The sequence below is a fragment of the Cydia amplana genome, chromosome 5, assembly GCF_948474715.1.
Source record: "Cydia amplana chromosome 5, ilCydAmpl1.1, whole genome shotgun sequence".
Taxonomy (NCBI): domain Eukaryota; kingdom Metazoa; phylum Arthropoda; class Insecta; order Lepidoptera; family Tortricidae; genus Cydia; species Cydia amplana.
The window spans coordinates 17,949,910-17,971,619 of record NC_086073.1 but is presented as its reverse complement, the minus strand read 5'-3'; the positions used below and the strand labels follow the sequence as shown (position 1 = coordinate 17,971,619).

The window sequence follows — 21,710 nt, the reverse complement described above, 5'->3', positions numbered from 1 at the left end:
GCGTTCGGTTAAATGAAAATTTGGTAAATGAAACATCGGACAAGAATTTTTCAAAGTTTCAATACGATGATAACCGCTCTACGGTCCGTTTTTAACGGTTGACACCAGGGATGTTGCGAATGCCGATTTTTTTGACATCCGCGGATGCGGATTTTTAAAGGCTCACATCCGCGGATGTGGATGTCAAGATAGATACATAAAATCGTCAAATATTACATTTATGTAATGCTTATTTCAAAAAACCGGCCAAGTGCGAGTCGGACTCGCGTTCCAAGGGTTCCGTACATTAAGTCCCACTCACGCTTAACTGCTCATTTCTAATAGGTTTTTTTTTGGCTAATGACTAAATTACCTAGCAGTCTAGCACTTACGCCGATGCTAAGACGTTCCTGTACCGACCTGTTCCAAATCCGCATCCGCATTAAACTCCGCATCGATTTTATGCGGATGCGGATGCAGATGCGGATGTTGAAAATAATGCGGAAGTGCCTCGGTTGCGGATGCGGATGCGGATATTCGCAACATCCCTGGTTGACACACGTGACGGCCGTAGTAAACACACCATACTATAGTAGTATTTTCACATATTACTATGGCAACACTACATTTTCTGTCAACTGTCACTGTCAATGTCACATTTACTTTCGTCATGTCATTTGTGTTGTTTGTGAAATAGTTGCTTACAGAAAGGAATATAAGCATACGACAGCAATATTTTACAATATTATTTCAAACAGATAACCAAAATCGATGCAAAAATGCCATTAACAAAAACGGAAGCACTAAAAGGTTCGTATTAATCCGGATTAAAAACCTTTACCGCGTATCTTTTGTAGGGCTTCTTAAAAATAGTTGTAACTTGTTTGCAGAAACTGTGACGGTGTTAATAAATGCTATAGGAGATAAGGAGAACTCAGTCAACAATGTTGTCATAAAGTCCCTTACGAAGATAGCGAATAACTACCCGAATGAAGTGATTGATATATTTTGCGATTATTACAAGAACGCGACGTTCGTCACTAGTACACATTTGGGAAATGTTGTAAAGTGAGTATTTGTAATGATAATCAATGGATTATAACATATTCTACCCGTTCATACTGAGATTATAGTAATATTTTGATTGAATTGCATACCTAATATTTTATAGAATTACTAGTTATATATGTATTAGTATACATACTGATTAACATGTGTTAACACATTCAGTAAATGAAAACTTTTCCTTAAACTAATGATCCTGTTGTTAGAACTTTTATATTAGTACAAAACAGTACCTACTAATTTTATGTTTTTCATGCAAGTGACTTTGGGTTTGTACTGTAAATTTGTATGTGTGAAATAAATGAGATTGAAATTAGCACTAAACCATAAGTTAACCAAAACTTTGATTTATGTACTTAATTGTTGTTTAAAATTTAATGTTCATGTTAAAAGTGCTAAAACTATCCTTGCAAGAGTTACAATTGTGGGTCATTTTCTGAGTGTGTCAGCGGTTGCATCTAATTGCCACACCTTTTTTCATACATTTTGTATGGGTTGCGGCAGTTAAACCACAGACATATTTTTTGAGAATGACCGTTGTAAAATGAATTCATCCAGGCCACCAGAGAAACATCTATCAACATGTTTTATTCAAAATTTGCTTATCTGTAATCTGTGTTGGTTATATTATAAAATATCTGGGATCTGGGAGACCGAGCTTTGCTCGGAAAACTTATAAAATCTAAAAAATTAGCGTTTTTCCAGAGATAAGACCTAGCTAGGTCGATTTTTCGCCCCTGAAAACCCCCAGATACCATATTTCATCGAAATTGTTAGATCCCTGAAATATAATATATATAAATAAATAAATATACAAGAATTGCTCGTTTAAAGGTATTAGATAGATAAACAAAAGACATTTCATCTATTTAAGACCTTAAATATTTTACAAATTAGAAGTTAAGGCTCACCTTCCTCTTCCTCATTCCTTCATTGCTGATGATCGCGGCCACATGTGATTTGTCTCAATTTCGTGCGGTCATAAGCCATGTGGAAGCGCTGGTGGCCTAGCAGTAAGAGTGTGCGACTTTCAATCCGGAGGTCGCGGGTTCAAACCCCGGCTTGTACCAATGAGTTTTTCGGAACTTATGTACGAAATATTTGATATTTACCAGTTGCTTTTCGGTGAAGGAAAACATCGTGAGGAAACCGGACTAATCCCAATAAGGCCTAGTTTCCCCTCTGGGTTGGAAGGTCAGATGGCAGTCGCTTTCGTAAAAACTAGTGCCTACGTCAAATCATGGGATTAGTTGCCAAGCGGACCCCAGGCTTCCATGAGCCGTGGCAAAATGCCGGGATAACGCGAGGAAGAAGAATAAGCCATGTGGACTGCACAACCTGCCACCTGCCTACCTCTTCACAGCATCAGCGTTAAGATTTTTTTGTTATCAACCCACAACTAGTTTTTCCAAACACCAATCTATAACCTCAAATCTTCAGAGTCCTGGAACAAACATGCGTCAACCAAGTGAAGAGGCTGGACAAGGCCACAGCAGAAGAGTTGACGAGCAACATGCTCCGCATAATGACGGAAAACCCGGAGCCGGATCCTGCTGTGCAAATGGGGGCGTCGGCAGTGCTGGTCGCGATTGGACATGAACATCTGGATTTGGTATGTCCACATTATATAAAATTACTTGTTATTGCACACTTCATGCTTTGAACCAGTATTAGAAAGCAAAATAAAGAATGCAACATCATTGAGTTTAGTTGTTAGAATCATCCTGAGCAGCTATCTATAAAGTTACTACAGCTACATAGTAATTCTACCTTCAAACATGTAAATTACGTCTAGTTTGTTCTACTATTTATCCCTACTAATATTATAAATGTGATAGTAACGCCCTCCATCTGCCTATACCCTCTTCACGCTTAAACCATCAGGTGAAATTTAATGAAATGTGTTATGTAGAATGGGACACCCCAGAGAAAGGACATTGGATAGTTTCATTTCACGGAAATCACCAATCTACTCTGACAAAATAGCGCGCAAAAACTAGTCTATCTAAATACCAGATTACCCCGATACTAGATTATTTACCAAGCTGTGTTTGGAATAACATGTATCGGATATGAATTATTATTATTATTATTATTGGGGTTTTGTGGGCCTTTGAGTGTCGCTTCGACCAAGCTATGATCTATTGTGACAGCCCTTTAAAGTTCACTACTGATGCCCGTTGAATCCAGGAAGCTCCAGATTCTTTGGGCCGTAATGCTCTGTACCTCATAGGGTTCCAGTATGTGTCGCCCTAGGTAGGTACTTCTTTTGGACATTAGTGGTCCGCAGGAACAGAGAATGTGCATAGCAGTCTCCTCTGACTCCTGACAGAACCTGCATGTCGCATCTTGTTTTTTCCCTATTCGGAACATGTGTTTGTTCAACTTGCAGTGTCCAGTCAAAATTCTAGTCACCGCGCAAGTTTTGTGTCTTTTGAGCCCTAAAAGCTCCTTAGCAGTTTTGCTGTTGAACCCTTTGCTTAGAGCTTTCGAGTGTTCTTGTCCTCTGACGAACTTCCACCAATCGATTGCTCTCGCTTTTTCCATGTTGTTGAGCAGAGAATATGCGTCCCGTTTTGTGATTCCACAAAACGGTTCTGGAATAACATGTATCGGATATGAACACGAACAGTACATATTAACATATGCACGTAACCAAACACCTCAGATAACAAGTTTAGGGCAAGAGCACATGCATATGATTATGTTAATAAGGTCATTGTTTGAGCTCGCCTGAAGACATGAATCATGTGTGTAAATAATCATATGCGGCTGCATGTTGGTTTTAGTACTTATTATAGTTTGAAAAGTTACATTTTATGAAAACTGGGAAGTCCTTTAACCTTTTAAACGCCACGCCTATAAGCACGGAATAAGTAATAGTACTACCATACAGAAAGGACACTTTTCATTTCGTTTCATATTTACAACTATTTAAATCGAAATTACATAACAACACAACAGTCTACAGGTATATAATATTAAATAGGTTAAGATTTACATATATTATGTTTATGGTGAGTTAAATTCATATTTGAATAGTTTGGGATTGTGAACCAGTTCAAGAGTGCACGCCAGTAAGTTTATTCACGAAACCTCGATTACTATCCTTCCACAAAACCGAACTTTGACAGTGATTCAGGGTCGAATCATGATATCCCTTTCTAACTTAGGGCACTATCCCTTTCGGCTCTTTAGGGTTGTCAAAATTCTAGTCATTATCTTATTTGTGGTCGTGCACGCAAAGGGACGTCTAGTTGTGTCAACCCTAATAATTGCTCGGAGCAATGCTGAGCCGAAGTGAGGAGTGTCTCCCCACTGCTATAAGTACAGGTTATTTTTGATTCATCGCTTGATAAATACTTGAATATATAGAAAGCATCCATAACTCAGGAACAGATGTTTGTGATGGCAACACAAATAAATGCCTTTACCAGGATTTGAACCCGGGACCTTCTGCTTCGTTAGGTAGTTATAGGGAATATATTTCCCACCTGATTTTGAATTTTATTTCAAAGGGTAAGGATTCAATTTTGCATAATTCTTGACACCCTTTTGCCTTATAAAGGGTCAACTAGCTCATCCACGAAACCTAGCAACGTTTTCATGCCGGCTGTACACACTCGTCGAAAGACCCTGAGACAATCGCAGTCTCGCTCTTACTCGGCTCGTCTCGCCTTCTCCAATTGGGGCGGAGCGGTGCCGAAACTCGGCGAGAGGCTCACAACGTCGCATATTTATCACCTGTCATGCTATGCGTCACTTTCGCACTTACATATTTGTTAAAACGTGACAGCCATGGTGACAAATGATAAAGAGCCGGCCATCTTAGCCATACAGGTTGCTAACAGCTTCCTTTAGTGCAGCGGTCGGCAACCTTTTAGCAGCCAAGGGCCACATAGTAGGTAACGAATTTGACGCGGGCCATACTTTGTTAATATTTATGACTAGACTAGACATTGTCGTTTGTCAATATTACATACAAAATAGCCAGTGAGGCTCGCGGGCCGCAAGTGACAGGTTCACGGGCCGCGGGTTGCCAACCGCTGCTTTAGTGTGTTCCATCCTTCCTTTATAAGGAGGTTCAGATCAGGTTAGTCTCATTTCCAATCGTTCCAGGTCCTCCGCTCGCTCATAAACCAGCTGCCAGCGTCGTCAGTGCCTCACTACACGATTGCACACACGCTGGGCACGCTAGCTGCAGTCAACACACGTGCAACAGTGCCTCATGTTAAGGAGGTGCTGTCCAGGATGCTGCCTCTGCTGCCGCTGCTGCGTCAGAACGCCAACAAGCAGGCTTTTGCTTATGGTAAGTACACACTGACATGTGAAAACTCGTATGTAGCGAAGAGCGAGTCCGAACAGAGCGCCCGCCTGGGTTGCTAGCAGTGAATGCGTTAAAGGCCTTTTTCATCGTTTTCATGCGTTTCAGAAAAGTGGCTGACATAAAACCTATAACATACCTACGATGTACGGAACCTAGTCGGTTATTGTTGTTATATTTATTTATCCTTATTAGGCCCACATGCTTTGTGTTAAAACAACATTCGCAACGACTCGTAAAATCAACTTTGTCAACATTAGTAAGACCTTGTTTTAGAGCCTGAGAAAAGAAAACGATAGTATAGTTGGTCAAACCAATTTGTCAGTCAGTAAGAACCAGGAAAACTATACTCATCCTTTTCTTTTGGGTGCTAGTACTAGTGTAAGACAAAGATAGTAAGTAGAACTTTTATAAACTCCTTTTATAACTTGATTTTCTCCTTCCACAGCATTCGGCCACTTCGCTGTCGCCGTATCAGAGCAGATCGGCGACAACGTCGAAAATGACAACATCACCTCCATCAAAGACAACTTTGTCACCGAATTCTCTCTCATATTCGACGTCTTATACAACCAATTGCTGCCTTCCAACGAGCCTAGAGTCGCCGAGTCCGTACTGGAGGCCTTAGGCCCCATCACTAGACTCATATCTGAAAGACAATTCAACGATACTGTCAATAAATTCATGCTTTCATTGCTCAGTCTTTACAGAAGACCGCAACTGAATCTGTATTACGTCAGTCAATGTATATCGTATTTACTTACGCCATCGGCTCTAAACCCGAAACTAACTTTGCAAGACAGCGTAATAACGTCTATAAACCATGTCCTCTTCAATTTAGTTCTCTTAGAACCTGATTACGATCAGCCGCATACAGTGAAAAACCATTTCGAAGTACTACGCTGCTTCGATCATATGACCACGCAGTTTTCTGACCACACTGTCGAAGGACTCTTTCACCAGTGTAAAAATAATCAGGAAAAGGACAGAATGAAAGCTGTCATCGTTCTCACACATCTGATCACGTCTTCGCAAATATTTATCGAAAGATACGCCGCGAAGTTTATAGTTTTACTCAAAATTATGATTGCGAACGAGCAGGGGCTCAAAATGAAAAAGTTACTCGTCAAAGCGATCGTGGGATTGGTTTATAGAAACTGTATAACGGTTGCGGAAGATTTCGCGATGGTCGAATTCATAATAAAACACTGTGGCTTCGAACCAGTAGGGAATATCCCTAAGCATGAGCTCACAGATTTGCACGATACGTGTAAGAGTTCGCTAGTGCTGATGTGCAATACTGTGACCAGCGTTAGAACCCCTCTACGCAATTTATTGCTCAATGCTTTGACAGTTGAAGAGTTCACTCCTTCCATGTCAACCATCAGCCATTGCTTGACGTCCTTACTCCAGAACAACTCTGACGTCATTATTGAAGATCAAAATGAGAAAGCTGTTGAGCTAAAATGCTCTCCAGACCTTGTTTTCATTAGATGCATTACTCACATAGCTGTACCTGAAGAGATCGAAAGGAACAGGAACCTATTGTTGTTTTTAGAGGAATATTCAGGAGATGTTCATAAGAATTTAAAGAACTCCTGGACAGTTGAGATTCAGAGGCTTTTAAAGTTTGTAGAAAAGAACGAATCTCAAGATCAGTGGCATGGGATGTTGCTTGATCTCTTAGTGTCAGCAGTGGAACAGGTTAACAATAATAAGTGGGTAGAAACGATTGCCACTTTGCTATCCCAACAGATAAACGGGAAAAAGCAGGGAAATATGATTAAAGGGATATCTCTTCAGTATTTAGCTATTCTTTCTTGCCACATGTCTAATGCTGCTGTTGTGGAAAAAGTGCTAAAACTGATTCTACATCAGTTGAGATCGATACCTATGGAGATTTCTGATTATGTCAGTGAAGCTATAGGTATAGCTTCAAGACAGCATGGAGAATTCGTGCTAAACGAGCTAGACGCAGCTTACAAGGACAATGAAGCTCGAAGAAGCAGCAAATTGCTTAATTTCTTATCATCAAGAGCGTCTAGAAGCGACGTTGAGCTTGGCATCGTTAAATACACCATCATTATTTGCTACGGAAAAGTAGCTCACAATTGCTTGGATGTCCACGTTTTAGCAAGACTCGGGGAGAATGTTACAGCGATACTGTATGAAATTTTGAAGTCTAATCCGCAGTTTGACTTATGTAAAGCTAGTATAACTACGCTATATGAAATAAGCAAAGCATTATACCCCGCCTCTCACCATAATATCACTTTAAGGAACAGATGGCAGTTGCTTAATGCAGTTTTAGAGCAGATCTACAACTCAAACCTAGAGAAACGTAATGTGGAACTGTATCCGATGATTGTAAAAGCTTCTAAAGCGCTAACTAAACTACAGAAGGGAATTTTACCTGAAGAAAGGAATACGATTCTCCGCGTTTTATTCAACAGCGTCTTTGGAGAACTATCCTCTTATAAAAGGAAATATGAAATGGAAGGTAATGGAGATAGAAACGATCTTTTAGCTAAGACTTTAAATGACAGTTTGTCATTACTACACAGACTGATCCAAGAACTGATCATACAATCAACTTGCCTTAGCACGATCGATGATTTAATCGGATTGCTGATCGAATGGCTTCGACACGAAAACGATGAAATTAGAACCGCATCGATACTGATCTTACAAGTCATGTTCGATACTTACATGAAGAATGTTAAACTCAACTATGAAACGCCAAGCAAATTTGGGCAAATGGGTTATCTACTGGGATTAATCGTCCCAGGCATCGCTGACACCAACTTCCCAGTCAGACTAACCACAATAGACTGCGTAAAACTGATCATACAAATCCAAGATTTATACGAAGGCCACACGATAGAACCTAACGATGAATGCATGGTCGATTTAGCTGAAATGCAAAAAAATGTCCTTACGAATGATTTAGGTATGATAAACGATTACTGCATGATGTTATGCGATGTTATATCTCCTAAAATTCCTCATCATCACACGATGCAGTTTGTTGAAAGTTTGCTAGAAGGTTATGATGACCAGGAGTTGAGAAGCGAGGGTGTTAGTGCTGTGTTAGACGCCTTGTTTATAAAGCGAGGTCAGGATTTGTTTCAGTGTGTAGAGAGGATAGTGGAAGTGGTGTTGGGGACTATGGATCGTGTGGGGGAAGTGTCTAGAGAGAAACTGATGGCGCCGCTTCTGTCCTTGTCCGGGCATCACACTAATGCGGTCACTGCTATGCTGTTGGCTCAGAGGCTGCCTTTTAAAGAGTAAGTTGCTTTTACAATTCTATATACGAGATTGTTTAATCCATAGCAGGCGTGTCTCACTCCGCGATTTCGTCGCTTTGCTACAGGTAGCTAAAAGTACAACCATTCCGGCCCCAATTTTGGGGAAAGCCATAAGCCGCGCGTGGCGCTGTCGCCACCTAGCGGCCATATCTGTGCTGATCGTAACAGACGCGTTTTGTTAGAGAGTGAGTCTTCTGTACTTAGTACTATTATTTATTCTGTGTCCTTAGCTATATTCAGCTAGGTAAATATGTATGTATGCGATTGCCATGTTGAACAACTTTAATTATCGCAAGACTAAAACGGCTGTTCATATCAGCATATAATCAGGGGAAATATATAAAAAGGTGTTTTTTTGGTTCTGGGTTATATGTTTTTTTTTTTAGGTTGAGCCTATAATATAAAAGTTGGTGAGCACATGACCTTCATCTTTATATCTAGGGATTGAAAAACTATCTTGTACCTATAATTGTTACTTTTATAATATTTAGCTTTAAGCCTGGTCACAGAATAACTAATAGTACTACCGTACAGAAAATCACTCCTTCACAAAAGTCAGATTTAGGTATAAAATTACACCTATATCGCCGCCTGCAAGCAAAATTGAAACTTATAACCGCGCACGAACGGTGAATCTCCTTTGCGCGCCGCAGTTTTATGACCGAGCTGTGAGTGTCGGCACGGGGTTATCACTTGACAAGTTTTTATACCTATACCCACTGATTTATTATTTTTAAGATAAATATGTAGGAATTACGAACGTTGATTATGTAAACATACATTTTTTATCCGGAGATAGTATGTCTGATTCTCACGAAAGTAAGTTTCGAAGCCATTGTGTATTTTCAATTTTGCGCGAGCGCCGCGTGACACGACTATCGTGCGCGCCGAGCGGCAGCCCACTGCCATACGCCTGTCCGATGGGCGCGCCGGCCAAATGTACCTAAACTGCGGAGTGACACCCCCCTGGCCTGGTACCTGTTGGCCTCCCGTGTACGCACCGCGACCCGCGTTTTGTCCCTATTCACCCCAGCCATCTCTATTCACCCCGCTTGAAGGTAACAAGCCAACAAAACACTATAAATGACTGGATGGTCTGGATGGAAGAGCGTTGCGTTGCCAATTTAAGTATAAAAGATGTTTTGTCCTAACAATTTACACAGATTATTTTTGCATTTAAACGTATGAAAAATAAATAGGCCATAAATTTCCAATGAGCAACAGATTTTTTATTTGCAGATCGGTAGTCAGCTGCTGGCGCCATCTAGCGAGAAACGAAGGCCTGGCGAACGCCATTGTGGACAACTTCTTACGTCTCATGTGGTCTATAGAGCTATACGAGGACCCGTATCATATCACGGAGAATCATATCGCGGCGTTACAGCCCTTGACTGTAAGTATATCTAGTTTAGTCGAAGTGCCAACACTGTTAACTGACTATAAACCTTAATAGCAAAGAGATAAGGTCCACAATGATAGTTGAAGCGCCCTCTAGCGAGACGAAGGCCTAGCGAATGCTATTGTGGACAACTTCCCATGGGCTCTATAGAGTTGTATACAAGGACCCGTATCATATCACGGATAATCATATCGCGGCGTTACAGCCGTTGACTTTAAGTATACTATAGTCTGTCAAACCACTTTGTCAATAGAAAAAGGTGTGCAATTCAAATTTTATATGGGCGGATAACCCTTCGCGCCTACATTTTTTAAATTTGCCGCTTTTTTCTACTGACGGAAATGGATTGACAGACTATAATTCTTCTGGTCGGCTAACTCGATGTGCATTTACATGCTTTATCGCCAGGTAAACAGGTTACCCTGTTCCACCACGCTAAGAATTGTCACCTGCACCTGACTATGACAATTGAAATGTAAATTGTAAACCAAATAAATTATTTTGATTTTTTTCATTTTTCACCATTTTGTTTCAGCTAATAAGCGCTCTCGGAGACATGCTTCAAGAGGAGACTATGAACCCGATCTGCGAGTCCAAATTCACGGACCTTTTTGCTGTGCTCTACACAACCTTAGCCTGTTATATAGAAGCCGAGCCTCCGGCCTACGCGCCTGCTCAGAATAAGTCTCAAGAACGCTTCGGATTCATTCCCAATAGAGACTCGATTAGGCTGTCGCCTGCCAAGATCACTATTGACACGTTTAATGCGTTTTTGGATAGAGCTGGATGTACTAAGGTGAGTTTAAAACTGCTTTTTAACTTTTGCTAAACCATGAATTTTCACTTTATTTTTATCATCGGAAGAAAATAACGATCAGGCAAGTTTTGTGAAACAGGCGCTGAATTAACTTTCTAATTTTTTTAAACTAGGCCCTAGCTTAGTCTTTTAACGCTTGCTTAGGTTTTTTTTTTATTTTAATAATAACTATATAAAGGAATGGAAACACTATTAGCCTGTTATATAGAGGCCGAGCCTCCGGCCTACGTACCGGCTCAGAATAAGTCTCAAGAACGCTTCGGATTAATTCCCAATAGAGACTCGATTACGCTGTCACCTGCCAAGATCACTATTGACACGTTTAATGCGTTTTTGGATAGAGCTGGATGTACTAAGGTGAGTTAAAAACCGCTTTTTAACTTTTGCTAAACCAGGAATTTTCACTTTATTTTTATCATCGGAAGAAAATAACGACCAGGCAAGTTTTGTGAAACAGGCGCTGAATTAACTTTAAAAAAAATTTAAACTAGGCCCTAGGTTAGTCTTTTAACGCTTGCTTAGGTTTTTTATTATCCTAATAACTATATAAAGGAATGGACACACTATTAGCCTGTTATATAGAGGCCGAGCCTCCGGCCTACGCACCTGCTCAGAATAAGTCTCAAGAACGTTTTGGATTCATTCCCAATAGAGACTCGATTAGGCTGTCGCCTGCCAAGACCACTATTGATACGTTTAATGCGTTTTTGGATAGAGCTGGATGTACTAAGGTGAGTTAGAAAGTGCTTTTTAACTTTTACAAAACCAGGAATTTACACTTTATTTTTATCATCGGAAGAAAATAACGATCAGGCAAGTTTTGTGAAACAGGCGCTGAATTAACTTTCTAATTTTTTTAAACTAGGCCCTAGGTAATATTTTAAGGCTTGCTTAGGTTTTATTTTATTTTAATAATAACTATATAAAGGAATGGAAACACTATTAGCCTGTTATATAATATTGACATATTCTCATGCTCTTTGACTGAATTCACAATATCAACATTAAATATATTATGTTATAGACATAATGGCTTACTTTAGATATGTATGGTTAATAGTTACACTATTGTCTTAGGTTTACCTGTAAAGATAGTTGTAAGTGTGGAAAAAAATAAAATAAAAAAATAAAAAAAATATAGAGGCCGAGCCTCCGGCCTACGCGCCAGCTCAGAATAAGTCTCAAGAGCGCTTTGGATTCATTCCCAATAGAGACTCGATTAGGCTGTCGCCTGCCAAGACCACTATTGACACGTTTAATGCGTTTTTGGATAGAGCTGGATGTACTAGTTAGAAAGTGCTTTTTAACTTTTACAAAACCTGGAATTTTTACACTTTATTTTTATCATCGGAAGAAAATAACGATCAGGTAAGTGTTGTGAATAAGGTGCTGGATTAACTTTCCACACTTTTTATACTAGGCCCTAGGTAGCTAGAACTATTAGGTAGTCTTTTAACGCTTGCTTAGGTTTTTTATTATTTTGTTTTTAATAACTGTATAAAGGGTTGGAAACACTATTAGTCTGTTATATGTATAGAAGCCGAATCTCCAGCGCTTTAGATTAATTCCCAATAGAGACTCCATTAGGCTGTCGCCTGCGAAAATTACTATCAATACCGTCAACTTTTCAGGATTTTCGTAAAGTTATATCCTATAGATTAGACAAACCTAACCTAGCTTAGGTTTGTTTTATGGCAATCCTGAAGAGTTGGTCTCTGCGAAAAACCAAATTATGAAAAAACAATACATTATGACTTAAAACTTTATGAGAAACAATAGAGAACCATCAACTTTTCATCGTCTAAATGTGTCTGTCTCATCTGTTCCAGGTGAAAGAAGCCTGCTCTCTCTGTCTAAGCGTTGAACACGGCGACCCCAGCACGACCATTCTCGAACTAGCCCCCATACTAAGTTCGTCCATCGCCCGCTGCAAACCGGCTTTGTTACCTAAACTAGTGTCCCGAGTGGCTGTGCATGCTAGGAGCGCTTTACCTCCGCAAAGAGCCGCGGCGCACGCTGCCGCTCATGCTGCGCTCACTTACAGGTAATGTAGATTATGCTGCATTGACTTACAGGTAATATGTGTCTTATTGTTACGTAATAAGGTGTAATCTTCCTTGACTAGTAGAATATGACTCCAGCAAGACCATTCTCGAACTAGCCCCCATACTAAGTTCATCCATCGCCCGCTGCAAACCGGCTTTGTTACCTAAACTAGTGTCCCGAGTGGCTGTGCATGCTAGGAGCGCTTTACCGCCGCAGAGAGCCGCGGCGCACGCTGCCGCTCATGCTGCGCTCACTTACAGGTAATGTAGATCTTATTGGGATGTAATAAGGTGTAATCTTCCTTGACTAGTAGGACATGACTCTAGCAAGACCATTCTCGAACTAGGTTCCATACTAAGTTCCTCCATCGCCCGCTGCAAACCGGCTTTGTTGCCTAAACTAGTGTCCCGAGTGGCCGTTCATGCTAGGAGCGCTTTACCTCCGCAGAGAGCCGCGGCGCACGCTGCCGCTCATGCTGCGCTCACTTACAGGTAATGTAGATCTTATTGGGATGTTATAAGGTGTAATTTCGCTTGAATAGTAGAACATGACTCCAGGACGACCATTCTCGAACTAGCCCCCATACTAAGTTCATCCATCGCCCGCTGCAAACCGGCTTTGTTACCTAAACTAGTGTCCCGAGTGGATGTACATGCTAGGAGCGCTTTACCTCCGCAAAGAGCTGCGGCGCACGCTGCCGCTCATGCTGCGCTCACTTACAGGTAATGTAGATCTTATTGGGATGTAATAAGGTGTAATCTTCCTTGACTAGTAGAACATGACTCAAGCACTGCGCTCACTTGTAATGTGTGTCTTATTGTTAGGGAATAAGGTTCAAACTTGCTTGGTCGGTAGCACATAGCGACTTAAGCGCCGTCAACTTTGAACTAGGACGTCGCACTCACTTATAGGTATTCTATCGTATTGTATAATGTACTTTCTAACTTGCTTCTGTCTCCGAGTTTCAAAGCTATTAAAGAAGCTTATTAAAAGTTAAAAAAAACATTAGCAAGCGACACGGATTGATTTACAACTTTAATAAAGTCTCGGTTGCAATAATCTAGTGTACCTACAGCTAAACAGTGGCGGGTTTGCAGTCTCGGCAGGCAGGCTAGCTAGGAAAGTACTAATCGCTCCTTTCTCATTTTTAGGGTTCCGTACCAAAAAGGTACAAAAGGAACCCTTACGGTGCGACTCCGTCCGACTGTCCGTCTGTTTTTGTCACGAGTGGCCGCCCTAGGCCCGGGCTCGCTGAAGCTTTATGTAAACCTGCTTCTAAAGGGTGGCGCATTTAGATCGGTCAGTATGGGAAAATCTGAAACTATAAGACATACGACGATCTCTTCTTAGGAACCATGTCATCGATTTTAGTAACAAGAAAAACTGCATTCATACATTTAAATTTTTTTTATGTAAAATGTATTGAAAAAAATGGTGGCCATTTCGAAAACATACTAAAATAAATTAAAGGATATGAAAACAATGCATTTTATTCATTTCAGACATCATGTTTCATAGTAACATTTACTGCTTAAGAACTACACAATCGATATCTAAATAGAAATAATTTATTTAGATTTTTTTTTTCAAAACGTCCGGGTTCGATTCCCGAGCTGAGTACACATTTTTTTTAAATGTATGAATGCAGTTTTTCTTGTTACTAAAATCGATGACATGGTTCCTAAGAAGAGATCGTCGTATGTCTTATAGTTTCAGATTTTCCCATACTGACCGATCTGAATGCGCCATCCTGTATATTGCCACAGATGCAACGACAACCCAGTGCTCATCGAGACAGTCCTGGCCATCCTGAGTATAGGCTGGAAAGACGAGCACGCTCGAGTCCGTGCGACGTGCCTGCGCGGCGCGGCAGGTGTTGCTCAGTTACGACCGGAGCACCGCGCGCACGCGCTGCCCGGGGCGCTGACCGCGCTCAGTCAGGGCATAGATGCCCCAGTTACACAGTAAGACAGATTGTAAAACTTTATGTCGTAAATAATCATAATATTATTTATACTCTTTATTTATTTTTGGTCTTAAGTTAGGTTATTTTATAATATGGATATAAAAATAAAATACAAAAACACTTACAAAAACAATACAAAATACGTATAAACATATTATAAAAAACCTAACCTAGGGTGCCGCCAGCAGCGGGGCAAGGCCCAAGCTGCCGGTGGTCAGGGCTGCAGAGAGAGGAACCGGCGGACTATTATTATTATAGCCTCATTTATTCCTTAATACATTAAAAATACGTAACAATTCGTAAATAATTTCACGTGCAAAATTATTTTAGATTGGTAATTTCACAATTCATTTTAACAGCATGTAAATTACATTTTTATCTAACCTAATTCATTAATACTTTGGTTATTTTATTATTCAATATATGTCATGCAAGTTTTAATTAAATTATTTATTTATATAGAATTCGAGTTTGAATTAAGGACCTCTCTTCGAGGTACTTAATTCAAAATAATCATAATATCCATCTAAATTACACAAAATTGTAATTCAGCTCGGTGAAAAGCTCTATCCTTAGAGTCTGGCTAATGAAAGTTGAGCCTGAGATAACGCGGGAATTTCAATATAAACCGCACCTGGCAATAAAATTACTATGAAATTAAATGACAGCTTGAAACTGACAGCTTATTTGATAGGAAAAAAAGTTGCCATATAAAAAGTTTTAAATAAATCTCAGGCTCAACTTTCATTAGCCAGACTCTATCTTATCCTATCCTTATTCCTTTATACTTTTCTGTAACCTCTCAATTCTCAGGGATCTAAGTCAAGAAACGATCTCGATCATCGATATTAAACTTTCGTGAGACATATTTTAAACTGTTTATACGACTAACAATAGCGACTAAAAATTCAATTGAGTGAAACCGTTGTCGTATAATAAACAGTTTAAAACGACCTCGATGTTTTATATTTTAGTAGAAATTTCATTCTCTTTGCTGTGGGTCAGCAGATGATTCTAACGAATTCAAACTTAATATGTTTACGCTGTATCACAAAGTTTAACACCTTAGGTCTCCATTATCTGGTTGTTTCTTGAAAATTCGAAATTTTGAAGGTAACATTCATACGAACGAACATTGTATGTAAGTTAAAATCATGTAAAAAGGCCATATATATCTGAAAATTGGGAAATGCCTTTTTATTTGTTAAATTACGGATAATTTTTAAATTCTATAGGTACATAAGATTCCTCAATCTTTCACAAATTAATCAGTCACCAATTAAACAGTCTTTAGTTCGCTGGCTCAGCCTTGCCTGCCCAACTATTTGAATACAATAATTAATTATAAGACTTAGCATTAAGCACTGTATGTACCTGTCGTGTAAAATTATATTTTTATCAATAAAGAATTGAAATTGAAATCTTTATAGAAAAAAAAATGGATAGCCAAAACGGCCATAATCTTACCGAAGTCTATTAACCTGTCGAATCCCACGATATGACGTCACCATAAGCGTTCTGGCTCATATATGAGCCGTGGGAGCTGACAGATTAACATATTTCTCGTTCGTTCTTTACAGAAAATCAACAGAAAACGTGCCTTTGGCTGCCATCCAAGGCCTAAGCCGCCTTCTCCTCGACTTGGACAAACTAGACAAGGAACACGACCGGGAACTCCTTTCGATCTCCCAAAAAATACGACCATTCATGAACACGGAGTCCGGACAGCTTCGAGAGAGCTCTATAAGGCTGTTCGGTATTATAGCAGGGCTGGTTAAGGCCGAGCTGGTCGAGCAGGCCGTGAGCTCGCTGCCTTGTTTCCTGCTGCATTTGTGTGACAACAACCCCGCTGTTGTCAGGGTAAGTTTTGTATTTACTAGCCTTAACTAACCTCTAGCTGCTATCCAAGGCTTTAACCGTCTACTCCCTAGACAAACTCGACAAGGAACACAACCAGGAACTCTTCTCGATCTCCCAGAAAATACGACCATTCATGAACACGGAGTCCGGGCAGCTTCGAGAGAGCTCTATCAGGCTGTTCGGTATTATAGCAGGGCTGGTTAAAGGCGAGTTGGTCGAGCAGGCCGTGAGCTCGCTGCCTTGTTTCCTGCTGCATTTGTGTGACAACAACCCGGCTGTAGTCAGGGTAAGTTTTGTATTTACTAGCCTTAACTAACCTCTAGCTGCTATCCAAGGCTTTAAACGCCTACTCCTTAGACAAACTAGACAAGGAACACGACCGGGAACTACTCTCGATCTCCCAGAAAATACGGCCATTCATGAACACATAGTCCGGACAGCTTCGAGAGAGCTCTATAAGGCTGTTCGGTATTATAGCAGGGCTGGTTAAGGGCGAGTTGCTCGAGCAGGCCGTCAGCTCGCTGACTTGTTTCCTGCTGCATTTGTGTGACAACAACCCCGCTGTAGTCAGGGTAAGTTTTGTAGATTTCCTAGCCTTTACTTTTCTTTGTATCTAAGAGGCTTTTTCTTTTGGCATAAAAATGACTGATTGAACTGAGATTTTTCTCGGAATGGTGCTTTTTTTTTTCAAAATCTGTGAATGCCAATAGTTAAACGATAGTTTTTTTTATTGAATTTTTACATATTTTTTTTAATTGATTAAAATAATGAGTACTTACTGATACATGTGAAACAATTTCACAAATTAATTAGCAAAACACGCCAATGATAAATTCATTTATTATTACAGGCAAGCAAATTCACCCTCAAGCAGGTATTCAAGATCTTCAACGTAAAGAAATCCAACGATCTCATCCAAACGCACCTACTAGACGAAGGCCGATTGTACCTCGACGAGTTTCTATCGGCGTTGCTGCGTCAGTTGGCGGACGAGATGCCAAGCAGTGTGGCCAAGTGTATCCAGAGCAGTGTCAACTATTTACACTGTGCCAGAGAGGATATGAAGCCCCATCCGCCTTTATTGATAGGTAAGAATGTATGTTAGAATAGCTTGGCTTGGGAGATGAGATGCCAAGCAGTGTGGCCAAGTGTATCCAAAGCAGTGTCAACTATTTCACTGTGCCAGAGAGGATATGAAGCCCCACCCGCCTTTGTTGATATGTAAGAATACATGTTAGAATAGCTTGGCTTGAGAGATGAGATGCCAAGCAGTGTGGCCAAGTGTATCCAGAGCAGTGTCAACTATTTACACTGTGCCAGGGAGGATATGAAGCCCCATCCAACTTTGCTGATAGGTAAGAATATATGTTATAATAGCTTGGCTTGGGAGATGAGGAGCCAAGCAGTGTGGCCAAGTGTATACAGAGCAGTGTCAACTATTTACACTGTGCCAGGGAGGATATGAAGCCCCATCCGCCTTTACTGATAGGTAAGAATATATGTTATAATAGCTTGGCTTGGGAGATGAAATGCCAAGCAGTGTGGCCAAGTGTATCCAGATCAGTGTCAACTATTTACACTGTGCCAGGGAGGATATGAAGCCCCATCCACCTTTGCTGATAGGTAAGAATATATGTTATAATAGCTTGGCTTAGGAGATGAGATGCCAAACAATGTGGCCAAGTGTAACCAGAGCAGTGTCAACAATTTACACTGTGCCAGGGAGGATATGAAGCCCCATCCACCTTCGCTGATAAGTAAGAATATATGTTATAATAGCTTGGCTTGGGAGATGAGATACCAAGCAGTGTGGCCAAGTGTATCCAGAGCAGTGTCAACTATTTACACTGTGCCAGGGAGGATATGAAGCCCCACCCGCCTTTGTTGATAGGTAAGAATACATGTTAGAATAGCTTGGCTTGAGAGATGAGATGCCAAGCAGTGTGGCCAAGTGTATCCAGAGCAGTGTCAACTATTTACACTGTGCCAGGGAGGATATGAAGCCCCACCCGCCTTTGTTGATAGGTAAGAATACATGTTAGAATAGCTTGGCTTGAGAGATGAGATGCCAAGCAGTGTGGCCAAGTGTATCCAGAGCAGTGTCAACTATTTACACTGTGCCAGGGAGGATATGAAGCCCCATCCAACTTTGCTGATAGGTAAGAATATATGTTATAATAGCTTGGCTTGGGAGATGAGGACCCATGCAGTGTGGCCAAGTGTATACAGAGCAGTGTCAACTATTTACACTGTGCCAGGGAGGATATGAAGCCCCATCCAACTTTGCTGATAGGTAAGAATATATGTTATAATAGCTTGGCTTGGGAGATGAGATGCCAAGCAGTGTGGCCAAGTGTACCCAGAGCAGTGTCAACTATTTACACTGTGCCAGGGAGGATATGAAGCCCAATCCGCCTTTGTTGATGGTAAGAACATATGTTAGAATAGCTTGGCTTGGGAGATGAGATGCCAAGCAGTGTGGCCAAGTGTATCCAGAGCAGTGTCAACTATTTACATTGTGCCAGGGATGATATGAAGCCCCATCCGCCTTTACTGATAGGTAAGGATATATGTTAGAATAGCTTGGCTTGGGAGATGAGATGCCAAGCAGTGTGGCCAAGTGTATACAGAGCAGTGTCAACTATTTACATTGTGCCAGGGATGATATGAAGCCTCATCCACCTTTGCTGATAGGTAAGAATATAATATATGTTAGAATAGCTTGGCTTGACATGAGGATAAGGGGCCAAGCAGTGTGGCCAAGTGTATCCAGAGCAGTGTCAACTATTTACACTGTGCCAGGGAGGATATGAAGCCCCATCCACCTTTGATATGTAAGGATTTTCCATTATACTAACACTAACCCCTTCCCTATTCGCACGTGTATCGTACAACGTTATACAGTACATATGGCCCTTCATATTGTCGACTTAGATACGTAATGTGCTTATTATAGCACAGGGTGTGTTAATGGAGCACTAGATGTACTGTAAAGTAAATAATGGAAGTATTTCTTTCTTACTTTGGGAGGAATGTGAAATAAATTTAAAAGTGGAAAAATTACTGTCTTGTCTGTGTTGGTGTATTGTATTTATTCTAAGCTTAATAGCATCGTTCGCAGACGTTTCTGCTTGTTAAAAATTAAAATTGACAATGTAAAATAATTAAAGGGTTTTATTACTATTATATTTTGTCACTGTCAGGTTATTACAATTACTATAATCATAATGCAATATTTCTAGGTCTCCTCTACGCAGAGCTCCACCGCATATCCGAGAAACACCCTGATGATGTAGACCTCGACCCCGACGTGACGGCCACCGCCAAGACCCGCCTCCTGGCGCTCATCAAGGACCCCAACCCCATCGTCCGGCAGAACTCGGCCCTGGCCCTGGCTAACATATGCCTGGTTGAGGCGAGCGATTGACCCGCACCGATATATTGTTACAGGGGTGTTCAGTTTAAGAAACAATTTTGAACAGTGCATAGACTTCTACTATTGCAAACGCTTTTGTGAAACGGACCTCAGTTGCTTTACGACAGGGATCACTTAGTTTCTTCAAGTAAATAATTATAATGGCCTCCTTAAAAAAAAATAAGTTTTTGGCAAAAATTTAATTTTTGGTACAAGCTTTTATCGCTGACTGTACTCTTCTTACGACAGACAACTAATACTCATCGAGACAATTCTAAAAACCCCTAACACAATTAGGTTGCGTTGTTTCATCACAGAGTTCCTATGGCCACCTCCTGTCTCCATCGTCAGATCAGCTCGATGGTACCATAATATTGCATTGTCACCCGACTTACACGTGTATGCAAAATTTCAGCTCAATCGGAAACCGGGAAGTGGATCAAATTTAACTTGCAAGATTCCATTACATAGTTAGTTACATACAGGTCGACCTAATAAAAGCGTGTTAATGACCACCGCGGTCCGTTTCTCCTTGAGTTTATTAAATAAGCAAAAAGATAAAATAGGTCGGAGGTCCGAATGCGGACCGCGGTCCGCCATTTGGTGACCCCTGCTTTACGACAACCGAACTTTTTTTTAAATTATCCGCGTGACGGAGTAAGAATTATTACACTGGCCCCGCCATACTTCACGTAAAACTAAACTATGTAAACAAACCGCCATATTGAAATTGTCTCTGAATCAGGGATGTTGCGGATGCCGATTTTTTGTCATCCGCGGATGCGGATGCGGATTTTTAAAGGCTCACATCCGCGGATGCGGATGCGGATGTCAAGATAGTACCATAAAAAACGTCAAATATTACATTTTAGTAATTTTTATTTCAAAAAACCGGCCAAGTGCGAGTCGGACTCGCGTTCCAAGGGTTCCGTACATTAAGTCCCACTCACTCATTTCTAATAGGTTGTTTTGGTTAACGACTAAATTACCTAGCAGTCTAGCAGTTACGCCGATGCTAAGACGTTCCTGTACCGACCTGTTCCACATCCGCATCCGCATTAAATCCGCATCGATTTTATGCGGATGCGGATGTTGAAAATAATGCGGAAGTTCCGCGGTTGCGGATGCGGATGCGGATATTCGCAACATCCCTGCTCTGAATGATGAATTTACTAGTGACTTTACATAGTTAGCAAATTCTTTAGAATGACACTATATACGCAGATGGATTACTTGATATGCATTAGGCTGCCTTGCCACCGAGGCTCACATCGATCGTCATCATTGCTAGCGGAGCGGAGAAGAAAGGTGTGGATTGCTACCAATGCTATGGATTTATACATTTATACGTTATTGCAAATATACAGACTAACTGTCTCGTTTGTCGTAGAGAAAAGATTAGGAGGTTCATAAGGGTTTATAGATATTATTTTTATTCTTAGATTACAGTTAACTGCAGAGACAGTTGACCCCCCACCCCCTGCAAAAATTCTACTGTTCAAGGGGGGGTCATCTATCTTTGCAATTTGGG

The 21,710-nt window shown here is 40.7% G+C and overlaps 1 protein-coding gene across 1 annotated transcript; it reads left to right on the top strand.

Moving 5' to 3' along the window:
* The first annotated feature begins 621 nt into the window (after positions 1 to 621).
* LOC134648379 (maestro heat-like repeat-containing protein family member 1) lies at positions 622 to 20,245 on the top strand. The gene is made up of 12 exons (XM_063502908.1): positions 622 to 789; positions 870 to 1,047; positions 2,485 to 2,656; positions 5,164 to 5,353; positions 5,817 to 8,655; positions 9,916 to 10,069; positions 10,611 to 10,871; positions 12,722 to 12,936; positions 14,705 to 14,902; positions 16,485 to 16,764; positions 17,615 to 17,852; positions 20,007 to 20,245. Exons 1-12 carry the CDS (start codon positions 759 to 761, stop codon positions 20,189 to 20,191), a joined length of 4,941 nt encoding a protein of 1,646 aa, XP_063358978.1. The 5' UTR covers positions 622 to 758; the 3' UTR covers positions 20,192 to 20,245.
* Positions 20,246 to 21,710: the final 1,465 nt, after the last annotated feature.

Bases quoted from the DNA above. Each gene is read 5' to 3' on its own strand.
- LOC134648379 (XM_063502908.1), top strand. From the start codon at position 759: ATGCCATTAACAAAAACGGAAGCACTAAAAG. The intron at 2,657-5,163 runs GTATGTCCACAT...CAATCGTTCCAG, and splicing joins GACATGAACATCTGGATTTG to GTCCTCCGCTCGCTCATAAA. The intron at 12,937-14,704 runs GTAATGTAGATT...ATATTGCCACAG, and splicing joins CATGCTGCGCTCACTTACAG to ATGCAACGACAACCCAGTGC.